This window comes from Pavona decussata, unplaced genomic scaffold (genome assembly GCF_977016875.1).
Source record: "Pavona decussata unplaced genomic scaffold, jaPavDecu1.1 SCAFFOLD_28, whole genome shotgun sequence".
NCBI classification, from domain to species: Eukaryota; Metazoa; Cnidaria; class Anthozoa; order Scleractinia; family Agariciidae; genus Pavona; species Pavona decussata.
In genome coordinates, this window is record NW_028145451.1 from 2,994,885 (window position 1) to 3,022,549 (window position 27,665).

Below are 27,665 nucleotides of genomic sequence, written 5' to 3' on the forward strand. Positions count from 1 at the left end.
TTTTGGCGGATCGGTTACTTGATTTGGACACTGCCGCCGAAAAGACCTTCTTTTCCTAACACTTTAAAGGAGGGCATTGCTATGTCAGATGGCTTGCCTACTGTTTGTTCATTCTTTCGTTTTTCGTAATGTCCCCCGCTTGGTCTGAATAGGCAATCCAAACGACAAAAGGAAAACGTCAAAATTTTCACTTTGATAGGAACTGTGCATGAGACATTGTCAACAGCTACAAGGTTGAAAACGTTTATTTCAAATAAAAAGACTGGTCATTTCATCAATTTTGTCTTAGAGATTCTTAACTATTTTCATTCTCAATTATCAATATTCTCAAAATATTTACATCTTATTGTTAAATTTGCAAAATTCTGTGGCGTTCATTACTGCCCAAAACACGCTTTTTTAAAATCTCTTTTACCAATATTCCAGCATGGTAAAGCCAGGGTGAAAAATCATTAGCTGAAGTTAAGAATAGCGTCTGTATTTACAAAAGCCTACCCTGAAACAAACAAACCCTTTTTGAAGGTTTGTTTACCCACACATAGCATAAAAAAATATAATTGCGTGCTTCAACGATAAAAATTCTCTTCATGTCAAATAGATTAGAACTAAATAAAGTCGTCGTTTGGTAACACTGAGTTAAGCAGCGTTTTGACTGTTTAAAAAGCGTTCTAAAATAACTGCTTTCGTCGAGAGAAGATCATAGTCCATTTCCTCTTGCTGAATATGCCTTCTAATCTCAGCGGAATGTCCATCTTCAGGATATTTTCTTGGGTGAAAATCCCAGCTGTTGAGCCTTGGAAAACTTTCGGCCTTAGAGATCATCGGATGCGAAAAAGTCTGTCTAAGCTGATTGTGTTTCAGTAATCGAGGATTTGACCTTGGACTACCAGTTCTGACATTTTCTTCAGCTATTAGTTCTCTGTTGTTCACGTTCGGAAGCTTAGATGCATCTTCAGATTTTCTTCTCCCTTCAAGGGCTGATCTGATCAGTTGCATTCTTCTTCGGTTGGAAGGTGACCCACTAAGCTCTACAATCTCGGTTTTTCCCAGTTGTGATGGCGAAAATACCGGCGAAATAACTCTTGTCAGTCTGTCACAGTTCTCAGGCAACGAAGGTAAATGCTGAGATAACGGCAAACTTGATCTTCTTGAAGACGAAATATCCGGGCAAAAATCGTCGAAAAGAGCCGGTGTATACGGTCTATGGTTCCTCATAACGTTTTTCTTTGAACTAAAAACTCTTATACGCAGGACGAGTTAATATCACACAGGGTCCTGTTATCTGAGAAGGAGGGGGTGAATGAAAAATATTTTAAGCGGACTTTAGTCTGTGTATGTGTACGTGTGTATCACAAGTCACGACTAGAAACAATTACTGATGTTCCAATGGCATGTGCCACTCAAAATACGCTTTTGTCTTACGATAAGGGTCAGTGCGAAGGGGTTGCTTTACCATTGTTTTATTGACCCCAAACAGATTAAAAGCGATACCTCAATGCAATGGTTGAATTCCAGCTACGGCTCAATGAAGCTTTTCTTTCGGCGACAACTGCAAGTGCATGCTCTAACACACACATTGTTAGAGAAAGTTCGGTTTTCTTTAAAAAAACGTGCGTCTTACTCTACCTTTAACCTCGAATCCATCGCATGCTCTACTCACCGGCTACCTTCTGAAAGGAAATATTTGTGCATGCGCTATACCAGTGGCGTTTCAGCTGATTTATTTTATTAAAACAAATAACCTTTAGTTTAGTATCAAGTTGCACGTGAGCTTGCTATTCGCTATGAGGTGAAGGCGCGTGAATTGCCGCACGCGTGACCGCCTAGCCATTCCATTTTGTGCGTGAGAATACTGGTCACGGTCGGATGGTGCAGCCACGTAAGAGGAGTTGTTTGACGTGCACTTACACGATAGACGTGTTAGTAAGATAGCTTGTGTATCAGCAAGGGCGGTTATAGCTAAAATAGCTCGTGACAGATTTGAAAGAGCGGCTGTCTATCCGACTGTTATCTATTTCTTTTCCTTGGCGCTGAAGAAGATTTTGTGCCAAAAATGAGACAATTATCTTTTTTCAACTATACTGCGGACAAAAATCAATGGAAGCTACGATTAATTCAATTTTCTTCCCAAAGTTTTATGACATCTTTTATCAGTCTGACGACATCATGAAGACCAATTTAACCTTCTTTTTCTGATATGCAGTTCCTTCCGGGTAAATTGACTTTCCGACGCACGTTCTAGACAGATTTTTACAGCCATGTATATTTTCATGAGGTAAATAAAAGACGGCTGATATTTATCCAAATTATTCAATGACATAGTTATTTAATTAGACAACCACAATCAAGGAATGTGCGCATGTCCAATGCTGAATTGGATAAGGGTAACGCGGGCTCTGGGAACGAGATTGGACCTCCGGATGCACGCGAGTTGCTGCAACGGAGTCATGACTTTTGTTTCTCACAAACTTAACCTTTTAACAGTTGGCTTATTGTGAAGTTTTGACAATCTCGCAATTATAAATTTAGTTAGTAATGGAGTTTCAGATAAGATTGCGTCTTCGTTCCCTGTGGTTGCCGATGACTTATTATGCACTGAGACAAAACGCAACCGCAGGCACGGGAAGACATAACACTGCCTTTCCGTCTCTTTGTTCCAATGCGAAAAATTTGCCACGACACTGAAAATACCAAGTGCTACAAGTGGTGGCAATGGTTGCAGCCCCTCCAATGTTTTTTTTCCTAGCTGTCTCATAATTACAATATTCTGAACAGCGCGGTTTTTCGTTACTGAGATACCTTGTGATGTCCTTTGTAAGATGAGGCTAGTTTTATGGGTTATAGGGCTCCTCAGTGGAGATCCGTGACTTTGTCCAAGATGGCCTCCATACTGGAGAACGGAAATTTGCAAATTTTTGGTCAATAGACATGAAGCATATATTAATTTATCCACAGGTTTTGGAAAGTCCCTGATATGTAGAGAACCGTCACACCATTATTTGTACCTCAGTAAAACAGTAGTAATTAACTTGCCATGGCTCATGATACATTAAAGCGGTCTCGTCGCTTGACCGTTTGGCAGTCACTTTCACGTTTCCCTTCATCGCAACACTGATAAAAGTTAGTCCTTGCAAATCCGATAACACCCAAAGATAGCTTTGCCCTTCTCGTTCTTCTGGAAGGGTCTTTTCCAGAGGCATGCAGCTAAAACTAGAGACGAGTTTTCACATCCTGGTACTTTGTTGTGGGAAGGGGGGGATGTTGCAACGATCTCGCCAATATTATAGACGATTTAGTGGCTGCTAATTCTATTTGCAGCGCAGGCTTCGCTTATTCCGTTCGTTAGTTTTTCGTAAACTTTTGCAGCCAGCAGGTAACTTACTTACAAAAGAGACGTCTCTCTTGCAGCTGGATCTTCGTGGGTCTCTTTTGCTGTTATGGCCTGTTGCTAACGGCCAAAAGTATAACCGACGGTCAATTGCTCTAAAGAAATCCTTCTCTCAGATTTGCCGATAAATTCCATCGGTTTTTTTTTTACACTGTACTTACTTACTGTACTTAACATGTACTTACACTCGTGGTCTTATGCGCCCTCTCTCGCGCAAGATTACTCACAGTTCCACTTGTTTCAGAAGTCTTGACAAAATGACAAATCAGTGACGAATAGCGAGGCGAATTGATGATAACATCTGCTGCCTCTTACAGGTCCTGGAAATGCCCAAAAAGATTTCAATAACTACTGCAAGCTTCTAGAAATGAGGCCTCTGAAGTCCATAAATCAAATATACGCCCACCGTATAACTCTTTTGTCGGTTTCATTTAATGACAAGAAAACCCTCTTTCTTATCTCACGTGTCGTGCTTCCGTTTACGGCGGCCTTCAGTCGCTTTGTGTTCTGAAACTACTGTACTGATGACTCAGTAGATTTTTAAGTCGGCCTTGCTTGCCAGCAATCTTAATTTCTCATGGCTTATAGGCTATCCTTCCCTCTATACATTGTAATAACGAGAGAGATGAAAACCTCGGTTAAATTTTAATCGTGGATTAGCATTAATCAGCTTTTCACCAACTGTGCCCTAGGCCTGTTTGTTCGAAAGCTAAGCCGATTTTAAAACTAATCCACGATTAAAAGTTATCCGAGGTTTTATTCTCGTCCATTGAAAATGTTTGTAAAAGCTAACTTTAAGTTAAAGTTAAAGAAAAACTGAGGGATAAGAATTTTTTCCAAAATTTTTTTTTATCGATTAGTAAATAAACTGGAATCAAAGTTTGTACTAAATTTGAACTTGAAAGGTAACTCGAAAATGGCCTACAGTATAAATTGTTCTCGTTAACATTTAGTTTTCCTTATTTCTATGTTTTATAGACACGTGCAACTCGCTGGAACACAGATCCTTATCCCAGTATCCGAACTTAGTAAGTGGGCCGAGCGACCGTTTCTCTAGCCTGCGAGGAAGCTGCCTGTTAGGTCTGTTGGTTTCTCTGTGTTGTTTGCGAGCCACAAGAGGATTGGGGCGGGGGCCCACGGTCTGGAGGACAATCCTCTCGCGGCTGACCTAACAAAGAGTTTGCTCGCAGGCTACCTTTTCCCCGCCAGGATGTGTTTGATGTCGGAGAAGCTTGCCACCTGTTGAGGAGCTTGGCTTGAAGTCTACCCTGAATACCTTGCAACAAGAATGGAAATAAAATTACGACGATTTTCGCCCAAAGAACGTGCATATTAAACGTGTTATGGAAGACTGTTTTGATCTAGATTTGGATTGAGCCAGTATCTGGAGCCGTGATAATTTGGAGTCAAAACTGCCAAAAGTCGGGTCCGAAAGCCTCAAACAGATTGCGTGGCACCAGGTTTAACTTGTGAAAGTTAATTCAAAGCACTAATCTATCAGCCACGCCTTTGCTGTTGTTTCTGATCTAGAATTTGTGATTAACTATCCACCGAGCGTGACTAACTCACCAATAACACAACTAACAAAAATAGTACTCAACTCAACTCAAAATATCTCTCGACTTCCTTCTTATTTTAGCATCAAATAAAAGCATTTTCACTTACTGCGAATGTAACTGGTTTGTATTTTTAGATCGAACAAGATAAGATAAGAAACATTTATATAAGATAAGAAACCTTGAAGAAATCGAAAGCACACAAGCCGTCCTGAGATGAAAGCAAAATTTCCATGTCATGAAAGAAAACCGTTGGGGCAGGGAAATCGAGCCATAAACACAGTTCTAAAATACTGGATCAGTAACAAGTTTCAAATTGTCAATTTGCTTAAGACAATTTAAAGTTGAATCCCAAATTGTTAGTACACCGATACAGGCATTTCAATAAACAGTTAAACAGTCTGATGATACATAAATGTAATGCTTTTTTGTTTATTGCATTGGACAATTATTTACATAGACTGTAATAGTAAAAATGCAAATAAATACATAAATTGCAAGGGAAATATAGACGTTAATTAAACTAATTAATTAATGTTTTGACTGATAACGTCAATCCTTTTCATTTATCTTTTACTGTAATAAGAACTGGAAAAAGGCCACAGCTTACTGCGTTTTTCATCACGAAACTACGATCTCATTTTATTTTGATCAAAATCAGGAATGACGTCAGCGCAGCTAGTCAAACTCCTAAAATACTTCCTCGATATTACACTCTTCAAGAATAAAGCAGTCCTTGTATTTCACACTTCATTGTTGATCTTTACATTACACTGCTTTCAGAGGCCTTCTGTGCTCAGCTTCAACATTTAGTGATTGGTATGTCGCGCACCAAGGATGTTTCATTACATAGTTAGATGCTTGACTGATTGCCTTTGAACCCGTTGCCAAATTAATCTTGCGTCATGGGCTCGATCTTGGATCAAAATTATTTACCAGTTGGCAATTCATCCCGTTGATGTAGTTGAATCGATGGCCGTATCCATGACGTTTTTCTAGTTCTTTGCTTGTTTATTTCACTGTCCGATAAGCTGGCATTTATCGCCGAACAAGCTGAATGCGAGCTCCGACGAGGTTTTTCAGCGCAAGGCATTGCAGGCAAATAGATGCCCTCTTGTCTTGTTTGTTTTGTTTCCGCATTGAGGGCTGAATGCGAGCGAGAACGGCGATCAGCGGATAAATCTGCAGGTAACTCAAGATAAATCATTTGGCCAGTTGTCAAAGGACGATTACACGGTGGTAAGGTTGGAAGGTGATGAGTTGTGGCTAGCTGACTCGGACACTTTACCTTACTGTGATCGCTTCTTTTACAAGTTTCAGCAGAATTCATCAGCTCTCGAAGCTTTTTGCTTCTCCTCGACATGAGCAACTGCTCGGAATCCAATCCTCTTAGAGGATTGGATTCCGAGCAAGTCTTACAACAACGCTCTCATCCTTACCAAGTTTGTGGTATTTTAGATTCAAAAGGCGGTCTTGGAAAGAATTCTGTATGGGGATGTTGTTCCAAATTTCTTGTTCAAAGTACTTGGTCGCAGCTCTCCGTTTGGCTTCATTCATTTTCAAATTCTGTAGCTTGTGTTTACAACGGGTAACGTTTAGATAACCTTTGGTGACATTTCTCCGTGACTGTTTAAACCTGCGAGCTTTTCGTGCAAACAATATTTGCAGTGGTATGTACAAGAGCTCCCTTTGCATTTAAACAATAAAACCGGAACTATAGTACAGTTACCAACGTCACAATTCTGACGTCATAAGCTTGTGTCACGGTGCAGTTCCACCCAGCCGCAAGGCGTGCATGCAATTCTGCGCAGAGCAAAATTTGTAATTTCTTAAAATAGTTAGGTTCGAAAGACCGAGAAGAGGCATTCCTAGACAGAAAATGTTTTAGTTTAGGAATCCTTCAATTGTTTTTGTTTTGTTTATATTTGTTATTAAAATTTTAAGTAAACGTCGCATTCACAGTTTGATCTGATAACAAGACATTAAATTTCCATCCATGTGTAACTACGAATCAGTTGAACATTTGCGTCAACAAAAACCTATTAGCATACCGTCTGAGAACATTTTTTTGGTGTTTTCGTTGGCTAAACGAACGCAAAGATATATTTTTTAACTGAAAAGAATTTGGCTTTGTAATTCATGCAAGGTAAATTCCACTGATTCATAGGCAGAGAAAGTTAGAAGCGTTCCAATCTAACAATCTCTAATAAAGTTGAAACCTTTCTACACTACATTACTACATACAGGGTACTGTTTATAGTGTTGCACAGTCCTAATCCATGACGATTTACTTAATTGCTTAATTTCTTATAAGAGAAAGATTTAAGATTTATGTACTGTAGTCAAAAGCAATCAAGACAAACTTTAAAAGAATGGGATAATTAAAAAAATAATAGCTTTAGCTAAACAAGCGCCCTGAGCAAAATATTTTGAAAGAAAAATATTTGGATACGATTAAAGTAGCAAGATTTAATTTCCACGATCTTTTCTGCCAGTAATTTGATAGTGCACTTTCTTTTCTTTACTCCTGATAGCACCCAATTTAAAATTTAACCAAAAATATCCAAAATTTGACTTTCTGATTTCAGACAACTCCAATCAGCATGGGAGAAAAAAATCCTCCTGTGCGAAGCTCGACAGCATTATTCTTAGTTGCAATACTAATAGGGATTAACGTCAACACTTTTGAATCACATTTGCTTCAGTCAGTAACTCAAATAATAAAACGGTTAAAGGTTACAACCCCTCCAAAATTCATCGACAGTATTTTTCTCATGCTTGGCTGTTCAAGCGTTATTTTTGTCGCATGATATTTTACAGCTTCCATACGGCCAGGGAAATGACGTCAAACTACGTTTTTCTAAATAAGACTCGGGATTCCAGAGGTTGTAAGATTACAATGACTGTCTCCAAGTTTACAGATTTTTGTTGGTTAAATAAAGACGAGTTTCTGTCTTCGTTTGTGTAGTTTAAAATCGTGTTTTCAGTGTCGTCACCGTACAACTTTGTGTTCTATCGATGCGTACGAACCTATTCGTACTTCCGTACGAATCTATACGAACTTCACACGAACCCACTCGAGCCTTGTGCTACGTACTCGAGATATTTCCGAATAGATGCACGTAATCACCCAACGTCACGGACCTTTCGCAATCCTTAAACTGGACTTCCGGCCATAAAACGTTTCTTGGAAACTGACAAACAAACCTGAGTCCAAGCCGAGCTACGTGCTTGGGGAAGTAGATTATTTCAAATTAATTTTAAAAAGAATCTGATGTTGGTCAGTAAGAAAACGTACGTTGACTAGTTGCATGATTGTTTATGCTTGACGGAATAATTCGAGTGTAAGGATATACCACCCACGTTATCATGGTCAATTTATTGATTTCGTTTATCGTCAAGTTAACACTGAATGCCACTGTCATCATTATCCGTCGGGCTAGCTTTCATCGAACGAAAACCGCAGACTATTTGTCTTCTAATGGCGTGCGTTTTTCATGTGAAAAAACGCTTTAAGTAAAAATATTTAACTCGGATTTTGATACACGTTATGCTGACTCATTTATACTGTGAGTTCGACGGATTAAAATGCACGAGCACACTTTACATTATTTGCACTCCGCCAAAAACGCGTATGAGACATGTCAGTAACACGGGGAGTGCTTGCGCAATCTCCCAAGCCAGAGGCTCATGTTCAAAGTGCTTGAAAATACAAATCGTATGCTAAGAGTGTCTTGAAAAGTCAAGAGTACGTAAGTTAGTTTAACTAAATAACCTACGTATGTTTTTCGTCGCTTTAGCAAACACAGGTGACATCCTTATATGCTTCGTGTTCGATTGCTGATGAAGACGATTTGAGAATAATCGGACGGATAAGCTGTTGTATACAGACTGGCTTAACCGACAGCCGGAATCAGAGCAAAGAACAGTCTACTCCAGTTTAAAAAAGTACACCAGCCCTTGGTATCCTTAATATGACGTTCGACGAGGTTCCCGGCATAGTAGTTCACAGCGCAAGAGAAAAACAGTTATTCAGTTTGTATAATGGGAAATTAGGGAATGCACCCGTGGTAAGCAAAGTAGAAATAACACAAATCAATGCCGGGTATAAACGGTACAAAATATTGTTAGTTATTTTAGAGGAAGAAGGAGGAGACTACCCGAAGTTTTCACCTTTCGCCAATCTGAAAGGTGTTCCAGTTTAACTTAGTGACTAAATCATCGATCCATTGCCAGTCCGACTATGAAGACTCTTATATAACTTTGAAGGAAATGATAGAAGACAAATCAGTTTCAAACAAAGCCAACTGACACTGAAGTGACTTCGTCACTGTCCGTACGTTTTAATTTCCCGCTATTCTTAGTTGAGGTGGCAAATAAAGACTGGCGTTAAACTGATTACAGTACATCAGTGTTCACTGGCTAGCTTCTGATCCGAACAGTAATCCAGGATTTTGCAGAACCCAGGGAGATCAATTTTACGAGCATTAGCTTATTGCCTTGGGAAAGATATCAAAATTGGGAAGAACTCGTAACATTGTGCTATTTAAATCCATGAGCAATATCAAAAGGTGCCTCTTGAGTGAAGAGCCCCGTTGTTTTGTCCAGGAGTGTATTAATATTCACATGAATTGCAAAACGCAGAAACAGTTAAAGGTCAAGTTTTATTTTGCTGCACTCATTCGAAGCGGAAATGGGGAACTATTTATAGTATTCTAGGTCTTAGGGGTTCCTTAGCTCGATTTAGTACAATGAAAGACAAAGCGCATAAAAACAGATGCCTGCGTGATTACTACATCTTATCACTTGATCTGTTGCAAGACTATGATGACGTCACTTACTGAGTCCGCAGCTACGTCACAAAAGCCATGAAGTGCCCACCTTTTTATCAAAGCAGTTATAACAAAGCATTGCTATTCAAACGTCTTCACTTTGGCCCTTTTTCATCTGGGCTTCTTTTAAATTTTAAGCTATTGAGAATTGCTGAGAGACTGACAACAAAATGAACAACAGAAGTTATATTGTCTTCTGAAGGTTAGTCTGTCTGTACAGTTCCACCCTAACCCTCCCCCCCCCCCCCCCCTTGTTCCTAAATAGATTTCAGGGAAAACTCTCTACAGCGACCACTGTAACGTAGACAGAATTTAATGGCCTTGCGTTGAGATTTTTTTATTTCTACTTTTTCAATTTTTATTTGAATGTGAGGAAGCGGCCATGGAAACAGAGATCATCAGATCATCGTTTAGATCGAAAGTGTAAAACGCTAACAACAGCGGCCAGAGAACGAATTAAGACTCAAGATTGAAACAATTTGTCCTCAACCAAGACAAACATCGATCAGATTCCACTGACAACGTTTTTACAAAGGATCACGACATCGAATTCAGTTGGCTAATGATTCGCCGGTTTCAAGTTCTTTTGTTTGGCGTTTTTAAATTCATAATTAATTGGTTCTGGAAAAATTTAGTTGTTTGTTTATTTGGCGAGGCTTATTAGTAAGACTTAGGTTCAGTCACAAATTACAAGATTGGATGTACTAATACTGAAGTGCAAGCCAAGAGGACGAAAAAAGAGGAAAAAGCACGCAAAGAGAAAACTTTAGAAGAGTTGTCTTAGGTTCAGTCACAAATTACAAGATTGAATATACTAATATAAGTGCAAGTCAAGAGGACGAAAAAAGAGGAAAAAGCACGCAAAGAGAAAACTTTAGATATTGAACTAGTAAAAATTAAAACACGCTACTGTAACTGACAGACGTGCCAGTTTATATTTTAAAGCCAAATCAATCAGTTTCTTCGTTAACACTCGTTCTTTGGCGCTTGTCACCTGCTGTAGATCTTTGCCTTCAGTTCATGTTGATTCATTGCTGAATTCATGCTTGAGCATCCAGTAACGAAGCGCCTTCCTTCTGTAAAAGTTTTCGATGTGCACTAGACAGGTGGATGTTTCCAGTTAGGATTAGGATTAGAGTTAGGGTCTAGAGTCATGCTTAAAACAGTGAGGTGCGGAGTTTGGTACCGTTAGAAAACAACAACAATTCTCTTAAGAGGCAATCTCAACAAAACGAAAGCGAGGCCTGCTTGCTTTCTAGCTGTCTTAAACGGAGACTTGTTTTTGTGTCTTGTTTGTTTGTTCGTTTGTTATTGCGACTTACAATAGTGGCGGCGGGGAAGGGGGGGGGGGGGGGTTGTTACGAAAATGGACATCTGATATTGGGCTGAGAAGGTTCCCTCCCTTTCGTCAGGTCCTCATGAAAGCAACAAATCAAACCGTGCTATAGAAGAGAGTTGCTGCGTTGCAGATTTTGAGGGATGCGACCGAGTGATCTTGAACTAGAAGGGTCCCTTATTTTGCATCAATGAAAAGAAAAGTGAACGAACTGTTTAATTGATTTATTTTAAGTCAAAACAATGAATATACTGCATAAGATTAAAATTAAACGTTGAACATTTTACAACACTGGGAAATACATTGGGCCAGTGTGCGCGAAAAACTACACTGAATCACTTGATAGAAAATTAATCAGGTTTGAAAAAATCCTTCTCGGGCCCGAAAACCCTTCGGGAGTTCCAGAGAAACGGACCCTTTTAGCCGAGTTGTTCGAAGCACAATTTTACGATGACAACGTATTCAGTAGTTGTGTTCATAGTTAACCCAGGATAAGTCGGCTAATCGGGCTTTGAACAACTCGGCCCTGACTGACTATTTCTATAGCATAAGCCTGTGTTAGACTTATATTATCAACTTAGCAGCAACAATGGTTTTAAATTAAGAAAGGCTCCTACTTAAACTATGTGCATGAGTTACCAGTACCTTATTAGGTCATTTGCTTTGAGTAAAACGTATAGGCATCTGTGGTATGTCCTTTTTTGGAAAACTGGTTGTGTAACTGTAGGTTTTGATGACGGTAAAATGAGGTAATGCGACCACGTATTGATGAGGAGGACCTTACAGATCTTTTAGACATGTAAAGTAAAACCTGCGATGAAAAATAACTAGCTGCAGAAGCTGAGCTATCGTTCTGAATAAATTGTTTTTTGTACAGTAATGTTCTTTATCAAAGTGGGGCTTTTATACAGTGTTTCCGTTATGCACGGTCGGGGGCCTAACGCGCTGCCATATTTTTACTCGCTGTGGAGCGTATTCGGGAACTCTAGTTTTGTTTTGAAATGCTGTCGTATCCTATAACGGTGTATGTCTGTGTGCTTGTAACATATAAATACAATGCTGTTATATTATTGGGACGACACTATGTGCCTGAAGATGACATCTACATATATTACTAACAGCTCTCAACATTTACTATTGTCTACAAATGTCTTAATTATCTTAGTGTTAATTTAAGGCTCAAAGTGAAAATGTGTTTGTCTGATGCGAAGTTAATAGTAAGTTATTGGCATTGGGTACGGTTTGCCAGCTTGAATGCCACAATTGGCATTTACATTCAGCCCGGCTGATACCAATGGTGTTTGAGAATAGCTTTGATTCAAGCTGATTTGACCACAGGATACTGCTCCTTGATCCACGTACCATACAGGAACAGTGTAGACATACCTTGGACTGGTGGGTATCATCTTTGTTGGATGAGTAAAAGCTTGGGAGAACTGTGGTTGACAGTGTGCGGCATTGATGGCAAGGCCTTCTGGTGGAGTAGGCACATGGCCATCGTGAGGCATGTAGGTCACAAGGTTAACAGACCCTTGGTGATTCAGGAAGTTTGGGCCAAATGAGGCTGTGTTGCAGCCTGGTGATGAATATTGCTGGATGGTTCTCGGGTAGTAGTCCATGGTGTTTGTTGGTGGCAAAGCAGGACTGACGGTCTGTATGCCTCCGACAGTCGCAGGCTTCAGGCCAACTGCTGGTGAGATTATCATCGCTTGAGATGAGGCAGCATGAACTGAATGGACTGAATCGTACGCGAAATTTCCGCGGAAACTTGGAGAAATGCGCTGTTCTTCAACATCCCATTCTGTTGAATTCACCATGCTGAAACTTTGCTCAGAACTTGTCGGAGAAGGCGGGACACTGGGGCATTTTGCATCAATTGTACTTTCTTGTTGAGGTAACTCTTTTGGGGTCTTTGGCTTTGCACCAATGTACGCGAGGTCCACATTGGCGCGCCTTCCATCAATTATTGGCCTTTTGTTTATACAGGCTCTTTCCGCTCCTTCCTTTGTAGCCATGGTAACCTTAAGACAGAAGGAGCAAAAATAAGAAACGAGAAATATCCGTCAAAATGTTTAGGGATTGGTGGGACGTTAACCATGGAGCCATGTTCCAGCGTGAAATCAATTTCCAGAACATAGCTATTCTACCTGAATGTAATGCTTATCCATTGCCGTTTGCCCTCCGGCGACAATGTCACAATGAGATCCTGCACTCTAAGACCTGTTATAGTACAAAACCGTATGGAAGTTTGTATGCCACAGATGCTGAATACTGACTCCCGCATGACCATGATCCTATCAGGAGATGATGGCTTTATCTTGCACGTATTTTGATCGGCTCAGTAGATGGCATCTTTGCCTTCAGTCTAACAAGCGCCTACTACTAATTGTATTATATTATGATCACCAGTTTTAATGGACTGAATCCAATATACCTTGTATCATCACTCAAATGTAAGCGGAAAGAGGGAGTGAGAGCTAGCTGTTGATCATGAAGAACCGATCTGAAACACAATTTGGTGTTTCAAAAGAACACTTTCAACTGATGACGAATCTCGCTGAATTGACGATGATTGGGCTTTTTTTCTGAATTCTTAATCTTTGGTGTTATAAGGAAAAACTGATTAGATGACAATCGCGTTTGGGATGATAGGAAATTAGTGATGAAAGGCTGAATTCAATAACTTACAAATCCGTATCCTTTGGATCTCTGACTGCTTTTCTCACGGATGATCGCCGCTTCAACTATGTCATCAAACTGCATGAAGTACTGTTTCATTGTTTCATCATCAGTGTGATAAGGAATGCCTCCTACGAACAACTTAGTGAACTTTGTATCGTCCTCGTCAGTCATCTTGAATACCTGTACAACGGAAATGTTTAAATTCACTATTTTTTAAAGTTTGTTCTGGGAAAAGAGTGCATGATAGGAGTTAAGGTGCAAATGTTTTTGCTCTGACCCTACAGGATGCCGGTTCACATTTATTTCCTTCACTGATTGGTAGTTTCATGTTAATTTGGACCGTTCTTCGCCATTTTGCCCCAGACGTAACTTCTAAAGGCTCCATCAAACAAGGAAACACTTTACTTCCGAAACATTACTTTCCCAAAATGCTGCTTCCTATACGCGTACTCTTGATACTTATTGCGAAAGCAAAACGTTTCTGGAAATTTCAAATTTCAATTGTTTTCTTTTGCTTAAGCAAAATATTTTGCTCTACCTCCAAACGTCGAGACTGCTAGCAAAGTATTGAGATTCACAAATGCTTCCTCAAGCGATGTGTCCCCGTTTCCGGGGTTACCATTTAATCAAAGGATGGTAGGATCGTGGATATTGTTCGCTTGCACTATCGCAAGTAAAGTGTGTTTCTACATGATTGCAAAAGAAAGTGATATAGTTCTCCCTGCATGCATACCCTGGATAGTGGACTTGTTCGAATATAAACTACTATGGTATGACTGTTTTGATCCCACGATCAAAATATTTTGGTTTCCAAGTGATCGCGCGGGGGCAATTCGTAGACAATCGCGCCAGAAGATCGCAAACTGTGATCGGTTGCGAACGTCAGTGATTATGGAATTGCGGCGCCTGATTTTGCGTTTACCTGCTATTGTTTGAGATTATAAGCATATATCGCTTAAATAATTTCCCTTCGAGATTTCTAACACAAATTTAACGTTTGAGGGGCCTTTGTAAAACCTTAATCACTCCACCAAAGTAAAGCACTGCTCAATAACTTTCATCAGTTATATGATGACACTTCATTAGTAGTAGTAGTCACACTTTAGGGATTTTATCTTAGAATCACTCTAAAGAACAGCACTACAAGAAAAAAAATCGCGACAGCTTTTGAACCTGAATATTAACAAACTGACATAGACGTACATAGCGTACACTTGGTCAGACTTACAAAAAGAAGGACTCCAGGAAAAAAGGTACACATGATTATGAACTTACCACTCAAATCACGTTACCAATCGAATACGAATAAGCACGGCGTATGCTTGAAATTTTTTACTGAACCAAGACGGTTATTTGAAGACTGACCTAGTACGTGCAAAAATTTGAAGTCAATACATTGAGTTCAATTGGATTCCGGTTTAATGTATCGTGAAGAGAGAGTTATGTCAAGTTAAAACCCAAACGAAAATTATCCAATAAATCCTAACCCTGTAGGCATTCATTGGATGTTTATTTAGACATTCAAGGTTTTAAGATTATGGATTATTGATATTCGGAAACTTTGTTAAAGCTTTGTCACCTTTATTCGGGGTGTGAAGTCAAACGGATTATTCCAAAAGTAAATAGAGCGCTTACAAATTGCGGTATTAACTTTTCTGACCCTTTTCTCGTTTCTCTATTACAGCTGTCGTTAACGGTGACGTAAAAATTTGATAAATTAGTAATCCGCTTACAACGCCAAGTATAAAAAAATTAAAATTGAACCCGTTGCTGCCATATTGCCTAGCATAAAAGCTGTGCTGTGTTCAATATTATTTTTTGTTGTGTCTTAACAATGATTGATCACCGTATAAGCAACAAAGACAAACTTGAACTATTTTTGCTGTAATGAAAGTTTTGTTTGTATAAAGAATCTAATTTAAAGAGCAATTTCCTGCTGAGCAGTGATCGTAAGGAAAGCCGTACTTAAATTATGAAGACTTCTATGGTTAGTCAGCATAACGATTCGCACACAATTATTGAACTTCTAAAGTGGCTCTTGGCCGGTAACGCATTCACTCCCAATACCTGACAGGCGTCAAGTTCCAATAAAGAAATAGCAACGCCATAGCATTGAGAAACAAACAGCACAATTTAATAAATGATATGACAGGCCGTTCAATAAAGTTAGAACCCCCTTGCACGGCATGATTAAAACTGTCACATTTAAATGTTTCATCAAAATAATCGCAATTCGTAGTATACACAATTAATGAAGCAAGAGTTGATTCCGAAGTAAATATCAGGTTTACACACTTTCATGAAGAAAATAGGCCAATTAAAATCCCTGTAGTTGGTACTGATAGAAGCGGGCTGTGAGTTCCAGTGAACTATAGAAAAGTAGTTACTTGTAACTTGTAGGCTTTTATGTATGTCGATTTGCAGCAGGTAATTTGAAACAAAAGGAATTAACATACGCCTGGCAATAAAGTATAAAATATCCTGACCTGACCTCAATCGTTTTGGCTTGTAGCAAAGATACGAGATAACTTCCTTGCAGAGGCTCTGTTAATTTACCGCAATATCAGTGCTCAGATAGCTTTAATGTGTGGAACAGTCTCCCAAGGGTAAAGTAAAATGAGCTCACGTTGTGAAAATTGTTATTTGTTTTCTAAGATTTACAGTAAACTTAGAGAGAAACCAATATAATTGTGGAAGTTAAACAAGACGATCTGTCGGGCCATGCTGCCTTTTGAAGTTTCTCTTGTTCTGTATTCGTTATTGAAAATAAACGTTTTTGAATCTTACCTTTTATGTTTCGTGGTTTTTCAAGTCCTGCAAAATAGAAAAAGTCGGATTAGTTTTAATTCTCAGAGCTAAACAGTGGATTGATGCAAAGAACTACAAGACTCTGCAGATCTATTGTTGCTTTGTTTGAATAGCATGTTTATATACAATGATATACAATGCCTTGCTTAATTTAGAAGCAGCAGATGCATGCGATACAGTTTATGATAAAAATGTTTCCAAAGTTGGAAGTTTAAAAGTGTAAAATACCTTCAGGTTTTGAGTGAATAAAAAATTTTGTGACCAGAACTACAAATTCTCGAATGATTTCCAAATTCCCACGTGAATGTTGCCCAATTCGTTCGTCTTAAATAAAGCCTTATAATGATGATAAATTGAAGGCGGTGTAATTTTATGTTTTATCCTTTTAGGCAAAAATTACAGGAATGTTTTTACTACGTACACGAGAAATAACTAATCGCTGCACTTAGACAGTCTAGACAGAAGAATGAACCTTTTCGATTTCACCATTGATAACGAAATGTTCAAGAAAGGTCTACATGTGGGCGCACGTGCAAGCACTTCATTTGGGAAAACTGCCAGAACTTCATACTAAATGAAAATGCTTTTAAGTGCTGTTTATCTGTAACAATTCTGAAGAACTGTTTTTTTCTGTGATAAAATTGATTATTATCTTTCTTTCCTGTACGTTTTGCACGAAAAAAAGTTGTAGAGTATTTCTTCCCGCATTTTCCTTGCAAAATACTGCACTCCCCCGCCCCCAACTCCCCAGTTCGAGGAATATATAGCTTCATTTGTGGGTACTTTTCTTCAACAAAAACGCAAACATCAACTTATCGCCTTTCTTCAATAATGAACCGTGCAGATGAAAAGAGACTCCTAAAGTGTTATTCGAAGAAATAACTGCTTGGGTCGGTTTGTATCTTCAAGATGGTGACTACGCAAAGTCACTGGGTCTTTTTTTCTGAGCAAAACGACGGGAAAACTAAAGTTCTATAGTGTTTTTTCTGTAATAACATGGTTCATTACCAAGGAAAAGTGATTGTGAAAAGTTTAGCTGGTAAAAGCAAATATTCAAAATAAATTGCAACAAGGGTAAATCTGGTCAAAAAATTCTTGCCCGTTTCGTGAGACTTATTTAAGCCTTATCTGCTATTGATAACTGTGTTAGGCTAATAACAATATTTTTATTTCTTGTTTCTTGGAAAGAATGTTAGCCGTTTGAGAAGCAGTGGTATGAGGCACGAGGCATGGGGAACCGCTAAATAAATAATAATAAACAATTGAGATTCTAATTTATAAGACAATTAATTTAAAATCATTGAGCAAATTACGTGTTTAACCCCATTCACTGCCAGGAACCAAAGTCCAAAGCGATAAAACTTAACGTACTCTCCGGGTCGTGATCACAATACTTTGCAAAAAAAAAAAAAACGTGTTTTCCATAAATAACGATAGTTTTTTTTTTTTTTCATTTTTGTGGAAAGGGGTTTTATTTGATTGTACTGACTATTTAACCTTTTCCAAACGATAGACCGCATGCACAAATATTATCTTACAGCTTCTATTAGACAAAGTCGTATTAAACCGTAAAGAAAACAGTCTAAAACTCGTTATGTAAAACATCTGACTGTGTCTAAAATGCCTTAAAGTTGAACACATAACAACCACTCCCACAACGTGGTTGGCGTCTTACACTAAGACATTTCGCGTTACTGTATTTCAAGGGACGTCTGAGAAACGCACTTTTACTTTTTTACTTTGCATCTTATCCTATTAGAGAAAAGAAACCTAAGTACCACAACTAAAAGATTAACAAATTAGTTTCCCGGCAATCCGAAACTAAAAAAATATCATGGACCATCTTGATATGTGAATCCACACGATTATGTGAAACGATAAGGTTTCAACCTAGAACGTCCTTTTGAACTGTTGAGGGGTTTTAAAAGATGGTATTTTACGGTAACGGAAACGTAACCTGTAAAAGGCCCAGTAAGATCTACATTTTCGACCAATAAATGAAGTTATTGTTTACTGCTAAATGATGCCAGTGAGGGTAACTTTTTCGTCCAAACGCCAGTGAATTGTTAGCTAGACATCGCACAAGTTGAACTTCTCATCCTTTAAGCCGGAATTTGTAACGGGAAACCGTCAAATTTATACCTCCAACAGATTTAACACTCTCTTGTTAGGAAATGCTACAGGAAGGAAGCAAGTTGGAGTTAAGTGTGGAGATTTTTACTTAAGGTTTATGTTTATTGCATAAAAACGTGCGATGACTCAGGTAATTAACATTAACCCAATTAACTTTCGAATTTGGCGTCTCTGTGACACAAGTCGAACAAGAACAGGATAATTGATAAGCTTAAAAGAACACGTATCAGTGTAGTCAAGGCGGATGTTCATCAAGGTTTGGGATCCGTTTGTTCAGAGTATATTTTCCTTTCGTTTGTTTTTTGTGGACGTCCCTAGACCATGAACGCATTGACTCACTTAAAATAGGTTGAAAATAATCTTTCAATCAGTGTATCGAGTGATATCGGGAAGAAATTGCGGTTCAATATAGGAGAAAATCATTCTTTCACGACGCAGTGATTCTTTTATGGATAATATTTAATTACAGTGAGTCAGCTAAGAGTTCACTTACGTCATCCATATAATGTAAAAGCATAAAATTGATTTACGAAAATTGCACTCTTCTTCACAGGTTTGGAGTATGAACTCGTGAACCCCGCTGAATCTGACAAGGTTTGCTTTGGTTTATATACATTTAGTCTTCTTTTAAGCATAATTTTCATTCATAAAAAGATTATACCTGAAAGTGACATTTCACAATTTTGGTCTTTTAAACAGAACGATTTTAGCCTTAGTGAACTCTGATAACCGAGTCAGGACAATATATACAAACAGTATCACTTATATCACAAGTCTAGCTAAGTAGCAAACGATTGAACATATTGTATGCAGCTCGTTAAAGGTTTTATCTTGTTGTCGAATACACTGTTTGTTATTACAGCGAAAATTATGATACGGTGCGAATTACAAATGGCTTTTTTTAGTAACTCTTCTAGTTATTTCTAACGCTATCCTCTAATGTATATTGGAAACCGCAGCCTTAGTGACATTTTAGCCAAAGCTGATTCCAGTAAGAGCGCATGAGTGCATGAAATGTTTGGTATTTGTTCAAGGCAGAATTCTTTGTCAAAATCATAAGACACCTTTGGCCGGCTACACTGATATCCGTGATATCATGTAGTCAGTTTACAATTATACCAGATCATTTAGTTATATTTAACGTTAGTTCTAGAATAGTTGTCGCTTATGGTTAACAGTCTCAGTACTTTTTCTGAGTATGTCAAGGTTTCATTTACTTTGTACACCATCATTTGCGGGTGCTAAATAACACTTGAAACTGTTAAAAATAACGACAAATATCAAGCTACTCATTATTCATCCCTGGTATGTATACTTCACTGGGGTATTGCTGATAAGCGTTGCCAGACCATTCAGTTGTACAATGGAAAAGCACTTACTTACGTCAACTAATCTCGAAAAAGATTTTAGTCCAATCTAAATTTGGTGGTTTAAAATTAGACAGGGTCAAACATTTGGGCTCGTATGTTCAGATTTGTCAGTTACTTCCGTGGTAAGTGCAGACTTTCCTACGAGGGTGCCTAACAATTGCGCTACTGAGTAACAATAAGGGAAACGTTCAGACCAATACTGGCTTCCGACTTAGCACATGCAAATTAAGAAATGCTGCATGGTAATCTTGTCGTGTGTGTAATAATAATCCATATGTCAGTCAGCTAAGTCACGTGTTGAGGCGATATTAAGTTTCATGATATTATGAACTGAGCAGTAAAGCGAAAAATTTCCGGCCTGATATTTTTTTATTTGCATATTGTAGCAGTCTTGTTTGAATCTCTAAAGTAACGTGTTTCCTTCATGTTTTTTGCTTTGGTTTTGCTTAACCACGCAATGGCATTGGAAGAAAGATTTCGCGCCATTTTTATCAGCGGATTAGGCAGCACACACAAACTCCAATCGTGACTTGCTTGCACGTATTAATTTTCCAGCGCTTGACGGCTTTTGCGTGTATTTGCTTCGAGCTCTGATTGGTTCATTGTGTGTTTTTACGGTTGTTGTGACTTGTAGAGTAATTAATTTTAAGAGGTTCGTTTATTGGGTCACATTTTTCCGTTTAAAATGGATCCAGAATTGACTCCTGAAGACGCCTTAATGCACGATGAATGAAGTCAAAAAATCACGCTCAACAAACTTCGAAAAATTATCGAAAACGCTCGCTTGACTTCGGGCGACATTTGTAAAATCTTCGCCGGAAACCTGATAAACTGTCCGAAATTATCACTCTCAACAAACTTCGAAAAATTATCGAAAACGCTCGCATGACTTCGGGCGACATTTGTGAAATCTTCGCCGGAAACCGGATAAACTGTCGGAAATATTTTGACAATCATCCGCAAACTTGTTTAGCAATCAGTAAAGCGTGAATATTGAATACAATAGTACTGGGTGTGTTTGGATATAAATGTTTTTTCTCGTGTCCAAGTTGACTTTTGAAGCGAAATTATATATTTTAGCGCGTAAATTATTCTCGTTCATGTATTATTCCTGTTGCCCGCTGCTTGCAGGCGCTTCGCAAAGTACATTTAAGAAAATGGTAACTGAATACATGTAGATCATGATAGCTCTCAGGAATTCCGTGTCACTGTGTACTTTGTTTTTATTTATTCTATGTTACTCGGTAACAAGAATTTCCTGTTTTTTTGTGGCCATTTTAATGGCCTTAGCTCCCACGAGTCTCCTGTTGTTCAGTGGTAGAGCATCCGAACTAGCAATCGGCCGGAAGGTCTTAGGCTTGACTTCTGATAGGAGCACTCGGATTTCTTTTTTCTCGAGTATGCCTGTGTCACTTTCTAGAACTTTCTAGAATAATACATCATTCTCAAGAATTTTCTGTTCTCTTTTCACTTCAGAGCAAGCTGAGAAAATAGGAAAAAGCAACGAAGGACATGCAACGAAAGAAAGTGCAACTCAAGCCTGCAAGAGGCGCGGAGGTACAAACGAAGGGCATTGACCTGCATGATCATCACACAAAATCACAGGAGTATCTTCGCAAGCCACGCTTTAGACGAGGCGAGGGAAGCAAGAGTAGTCCAACGACAACAAGAGCACGACTCAAAACTCCAGCACTAAACCTAAGATCGCGATCGGAGGGAAACCTTATTGCGGCACAACTTGTCGATCTCGAAAGTGGGCGGGAAGTTGACATTCAGCATGAAAAGACTTTGCAACTCCCAAAATTAGGAAAGGATTTAGCGCCATCAAATGCTCCCCTTGATCATGAACTTCAACAAAAGAAGAGCCCTACAGAAGAGAAGGAAACTTCAAGTAGCAGAAGCGACATTAAATCAGGAAGATTTGCAGTACTGCGCTATAACGAACATAGAAGAATGTTCAAAGAGCACGTACAAAAAGAGGAGAACGAATACCAAGCAGATAAGACCAAACGCGACATTTTATTAAGGTGGTTAAGTGAACAGAATTTCTCAGATAACAGCTGATTGAAAGACATGAACTATCATTATGGGAAATATGAACTAAAAATTGGAAAGTCCAATTATTTTCTGGATGAAGCTATGACTTATGAGTAATTAATAAGAAATAATTGTTTGATTCGTACACACCCATTGTCTAATTTTAAAAACTTTCACTGGCGCCATTAACGGTTTCAATCATTCTCAAGGTTTTTTAGCACAGCTTTCTACCATATGATTATTCCTTTTGAGTCAGTGATTCCAACATTCTTAAACGCGAATTTTACTCCCGTCAACTGTTTTAGTTAGCGAGTATTTAGCTAGCGGTTAAAATTATTCATACCCCTCCTTTGAGGTAAAATTTGACAACCCTGTACAGTATAAAAGTATCTGTATGCAATATAAAAATCTCGGTGTGTTTCATTTGCTTAGAAACCTAGATGGTCTTACCGTCCAACGACACAGAACAGTTTAAGGATTTTATACTGTTTCGAAGCTTATTTGAGGAGATCCAGCTTAACAGACCAGCTTTATGGTTTGCTTTATCACGCGAAAACGTTCATGTCCATCTTATCCATTACTGTCTTCTTACTCTAACACTGTCGTTACAGTGTTTCTAGAAAGAGTTAAAGTTGAATAAACTTTAATCTAACTTCCAGCAGCAATTTTCATGACTTTGGCCTTCCTGTGGCCGAAGAGACCAATCTGAAGATTGCGTAGTAGTTTCAGATACTTTGAAGTTTGTCTTAGCCTAGGGAGGATTCCAGTTAAATGCCCTTAGAATCATGATGGTAAACGTAATGAAGTTACATGTCGGTTTATTTCTGCAAGCCGTCTAAATAACACGTTTACTCCTTCCGCCGGATCCAGTGTGTCAAAGACATGCATGACATGGCTGACAAATATTTTTTATTTCATGATAGAATGCAAAGTAAAAACACTCACAGGAATAATTTTTGCAAAAAATGTATTTCGCTCTGAATTCACTCGTCTTTAGATCCGAAACTCCAAGGCGCAGCAAATCAGGTCAATGGATATCATGTCTGCGGTTCCCTTTGGTTTTCAATGTTTTGCAAGCGAATTTCTAAATTGTTTTGGTCCAGTGTAAGAGTGCTGTTTGGAAATAAAGGCGTAGCATACACTTTAAAAGGACAAACGAAACATTCTTTATATGCACAAGAAAGGCAAAAAAGTTAAAGACAGGAAGACAACAAGAAGAAAAGCTATTAATGTATCATTAAGGATAATTAAGGTTTGGTCAAATTCTTTAGGTCTCGTGACGATATCCTAGTGAGCATAATTTTCCTTGAGGGAAAAAATTTCAGCGCAGCTCGTCTTTGTGATGACTCAACATGCTAGTACCAAAGGAAGTCGAAAAAACGTGGAGGGAGGACGATCTTGGTGGGGCTCATCACTCACCATGAACAATAAAAGATTCTGTTGTAAAACCTCTGTATGGTGGCTTGCTAGTTATATTCCGGCTTTCTGTTTTGTAATTTTCTCCTGCTTCACTTGAAAGAGTATTGTTTTGAAAACCCGACAGAATTATGGAAGAATCCGAACGCGAACTAGCAACATACTTGTAGTGAAGCATAAGACTTAAGCTAGCGATAATGCCAGTCTAGACCTGCAAACTGATTTCCATTGTATCTGTATCCAGTTTCAGTTGTTTGCCTTGCCTTTGAGTTTAATTTTGCGTAGTTTTTGCACTGCTTAGTAAACTGGTTTAATGTCAGCGGACAAGTATGAATTTTGACGAAGGATACATTCTTGGTTATGTTAGACAGAAAGAGAGCATTATTTTCTACGACTGACCTTCGCCAGGGCGATGTCGTTGATTGGAATGTTTTAACCTCCACTGAACGTACCACCAAAAGACAAATTCGCGTCAAATTTGCAGAATATTTGTAAAATCCGCCTTGTAACGTTCAGTTACAGAAATAAAGTTTGATGTTCCTTGGGGAGCTATATTAGCAAAGTACAAAAAAGTATAAATTCCGAAGCCATGCATGAACGTTTTCGAGGATCAGCTAATGTCGCAGCGGTGTTAGATCAAAAGAATTGGGTTGGCAAAACGTCGGCAACTGTTAACTTTGTTTCATTGGAAAATATCGAGGTGCTAATTCATCTGACTACACTATGCGTGCAGTTCGCAATACTTACCGATTGGAATCAATTCGTTGAGTGAGACGGCTAAACCCAGTAGTGTTTAAGGCGATCAGCTTGAAACGGTGCAAAGCTTTTTGTGATAGGTGAATGGATTTTTGCATAACATTAATATAATGACAGAGCGGTTAAGGGTTGTTACCGCACCCAAAGTGAATGAGAGGTATTCCAATCGATGCCAGTCGAACACTGAACGTCATCTCAAGACAAAAAATCGATAGCGAGACAGATAAATAATCTGCCTTGGTTTGAGTTTGACCCAAATGTCCCTTAGCTAGGTTTATTTTGATCAGCATAAATGCTGTACTGATACTTAAATGAAGTTCACCAAGAACGCGGTACAGAAAAATGGTTTGCATCTATTCCGGTTCCTCGATGATTAGCTCCGAAAAAAACTTCCCGTTAGTGAAGTTAAAAAAAGCCGAATCGGAGAGAATGAAGAAAAAATAAATTGTTAGTTAGGTCGAACTAAAGTTAAGCTAGTTGACTATGTAGAGACTTGACGAATGTCCTTTGAACTAACTTTACTATTTCACTTTTTAGAATCACATCTGTTGATCTGCAACACGGGTTTAGCTGTTCTTCTGAGAAGAGAAAAATCTTTAACAATATGACCGATTTTCTACTCCAATTTTGTAATTTGCGTTTCGTTCCCAAACAGAGAGAGTTAAAGATTTCGTGGCACTTGTTTCTTGAGCTTAGAAAAACACTTTCGTTATGATCGTTATGACACGTAAGTCATAGTTTCCGGATCAAAACAAAAATTAGAGTTGTTGAATTAATCTAGCTAACGGCATGTATAGTCAACGGAATGAATATTTGAACGCAGAGTAGTTCGCAGCCTAGAGTGCTCTATGTCTTTCACTTGCTCAGTTGATAGTTTAGGTAAAACTCGACAGATTCTTTAGGGTCTCTTTGCAAATTTCCTTTATTTGGGCTGAATCAGATAGATCGTTTGCCTTCAAATTTACAAATGTTTCGACGCATTCAGACATAGTGTTCCATCATCTTGTTGGTAAATGATAAACCACATCAGTTCATAACAGCTCTCAGCTAAATTCTTAGTTGCTTCCCATCTCGATGAGAGTCAATCAAATACTGGTCTTCCTCACAGCAGCAATATCAAATATACTACACAGTTCCTCTCAGTTTCTTATAATAGTACTACAGTTGAAATTTCCAGGCTAAGTCCAAAATATTGTTAACTTTATGTATGCAATGTATTCAACACTAACTAGTATGTTCCATAAAATGCTTATAGCCCCAGTTGTAAAGTATTGTTAATTACGTTTTCTATAAGATAACCACACTAAGACGTCTCTCACCATGACAAAAACCAATAAAACTAGTGAGGTTTCAATTTTTTTATATCCAGGTTCAGTCTGTAAGTAAGATTTTTGCCTCAACTAGTCAGTGTCATCTGGCGCCGCTTGCTAGACTAGCCTGAGAATGAAGCTAATTATTAATGTCTGGTAAACATCGTAATTGTTTGGGTTTAGATGAAAGAATACAAATTAAAGTAAAATGTATGGTTCAGATTTGCTAAGAGCTGCGTGTTCCCTTTCACAACGTTCTACCAATTTCAATACTCATTGCCTTGGCTCGTGAAAATGTTTATGTTATTCTATCTTTTGACTGGGCTGGATGTAAAATACTAAAGAGTATGTCGCTATACAACGGTAACTATTGAATATACAGGGCAATTCTTTCAATTGCTGACAGGACCGTGATGCCTTTTCCAAGTTCCCATTTGGTTTCGTCGAGTTCCGAACTTAACCGAGAACGCTCTTGAAAGTAAAGGCGTTGCAAACCTCAAACAAATAAAGACAATCTCTTTATCCACAAAGAAGACAGGAACTACAAACAGAAATACAACTAAGAGGAAAAGCTGTTGAAGTATCTTAAGAGTATAATTGTCGGCATAATCTTGCGGCTTCTTGACCACATCCCCAGTATAATTTTCCTTAAAGGAAAAATTTCCCTTTCAATGTTTCTTCGTGACTCAACAGGAAGTCTTTGAAGGCAAAGAAGTCAAACTTAGTTGTTACTAGGGAGCTACAGAGATCGTTATGTATACATACAATACTGTGGAACACTTCGGTGTGGTAAAAATTTTGCTAGCAGTTTAGTTTAGGTTCCCACTTGTTATTTATTAGTTTTCTCAAGTGAATTACCGCTTTTTGCGTACCCATTTATTCTGCAAATACCCTATTGAAGTCAAAGATGGTGTGAGAATCAAAACCACTCCTTGGTTGTGTTTATAAGCGTCTTGTTTGATCTGATAAGGCTCAGTTACTAATGAATCAGACTCATGGCGGCTCAGAGATCAGGATGTCCTCTCAAGAATTCAAAGCTTTACAATCGTCTACTCTTAAGAACTCAAATAACTGGATATAGACATCTGCGAAATCTTCTCTTAACACCCCAAGTCATAGTGTGTTAATATTTCAAATTTATATAGAAGTAAGCTTTTCAGAACGCATCTTACAGCCAGTTTTACTTGTGTAACTATAGAGGATTTCGAAGTGTAACACCTGACTTTGAGGGCCCCCAAACAGAAACATTTTACTAATATCAGTTATTTGAGTCTTCTGTACTTGATAAGTAGGTTGGCTTAAAAAATTAAGAAATCGATCTAGTAGTGCTTCAATGAAAACCACAGTTTTGTAAACATGCACACGAAATAGCTAACATACTCTGGCAGTACAACATTAGAACTAAGCAAAGCAATCAACTGTTTCACTGTGTTTATCGGTCTAGACACACAAGGCTCTGATGTGTATCCAATTAGCTCGCCTTGTTCGAGATCAATTTAGAACAATTTTTCATTTACTCGACTGCTTAGGCTACGATTATATCAAAGCATAACGAAAAGCGGCTAAGTTTTCCAAGACATGTGTTCTTGGCTGGAGGGGGACTGCAAATATATCTCATTTTCTACCATCAAAGTTGTCAGTCAGATCGATGTCTATACAAGGTGAAATCCTCAAAATGTTCGTAACCTTCATTGTATAGCCATCAGAACGATCCAAAATGTCGCAAATAGGTGAAATGAACTATACTTACCGCATGAAATCAGTCGTTTTGGAGACTCCACTTTTAATCCAACTTGGCCAATGCAAAATTAAATTTGTTGCCATTTGTGAATAATTAAGTTCACATAAAATTAACCTATTATTGTGACACAGGCCGACTAATATCATCGCCAGTCAGTCGCAAGATTGTTTCAAGGCTGTTACACTCAGAGTGAATAACAAGGTTTCGGTGTCGTTCAACCAACATAATATAAGACTTTGTGTCTGATACAAATAAATTTCGAAAACAAAACAGTTTATCAGTATAGTTCTCTCAGTCCCC

General features: G+C 38.4%; 3 protein-coding genes across 9 annotated transcripts in view; 1 reads left to right on the plus strand and 2 right to left on the minus strand.

The window, feature by feature from the left end:
• Window positions 1-227: 227 nt before the first annotated feature.
• Window positions 228-1,309, minus strand: LOC146485128 (uncharacterized). The gene has a single exon (XM_085104099.1). It carries the CDS (start codon window positions 1,213-1,215, stop codon window positions 637-639), a length of 579 nt encoding a protein of 192 aa, XP_084960225.1. The 5' UTR covers window positions 1,216-1,309; the 3' UTR covers window positions 228-636.
• Window positions 1,310-8,212: 6,903 nt separating this feature from the next.
• On the plus strand, window positions 8,213-22,800 carry LOC146485129 (uncharacterized). The gene is made up of 3 exons (XM_085104100.1): window positions 8,213-9,014; window positions 19,289-19,329; window positions 21,582-22,800. The coding sequence occupies exon 3, from the start codon at window positions 21,618-21,620 to the stop codon at window positions 22,167-22,169; it is 552 nt and encodes a 183-aa protein (XP_084960226.1). The 5' UTR covers window positions 8,213-9,014; window positions 19,289-19,329; window positions 21,582-21,617; the 3' UTR covers window positions 22,170-22,800.
• LOC146485130 (uncharacterized) overlaps window positions 11,322-27,665 on the minus strand; it is a 38,193-nt gene continuing 21,849 nt past the window's right edge. For 5 of the 7 annotated variants that reach the window (XM_085104095.1, XM_085104091.1, XM_085104093.1 and 2 more), the window contains 3 exons: window positions 16,582-16,608; window positions 13,801-13,974; window positions 11,322-13,133 (listed from right to left, as the gene is read on the minus strand). In XM_085104095.1, coding sequence (XP_084960221.1) covers window positions 12,324-13,133; window positions 13,801-13,965 — 975 coding nt within the window. In that variant the 5' untranslated portion in view covers window positions 13,966-13,974; window positions 16,582-16,608 and the 3' untranslated portion in view covers window positions 11,322-12,323. Of the gene's footprint in view, window positions 13,134-13,800; window positions 13,975-15,069; window positions 15,160-16,581; window positions 16,609-16,830; window positions 16,958-27,665 lie in introns of those variants that run through there. The other 2 variants (XM_085104092.1, XM_085104090.1) reach the window with 2 other exon arrangements.

What these genes read in the sequence shown, in the direction of transcription:
- LOC146485128 (XM_085104099.1), bottom strand. Translation starts at nt 1,215, where the DNA reads ATGAGGAACCATAGACCGTATACACCGGCTCTTTTCGACGATTTTTGC.
- LOC146485129 (XM_085104100.1), top strand. Translation starts at nt 21,618, where the DNA reads ATGCAACGAAAGAAAGTGCAACTCAAGCCTGCAAGAGGCGCGGAGGTA.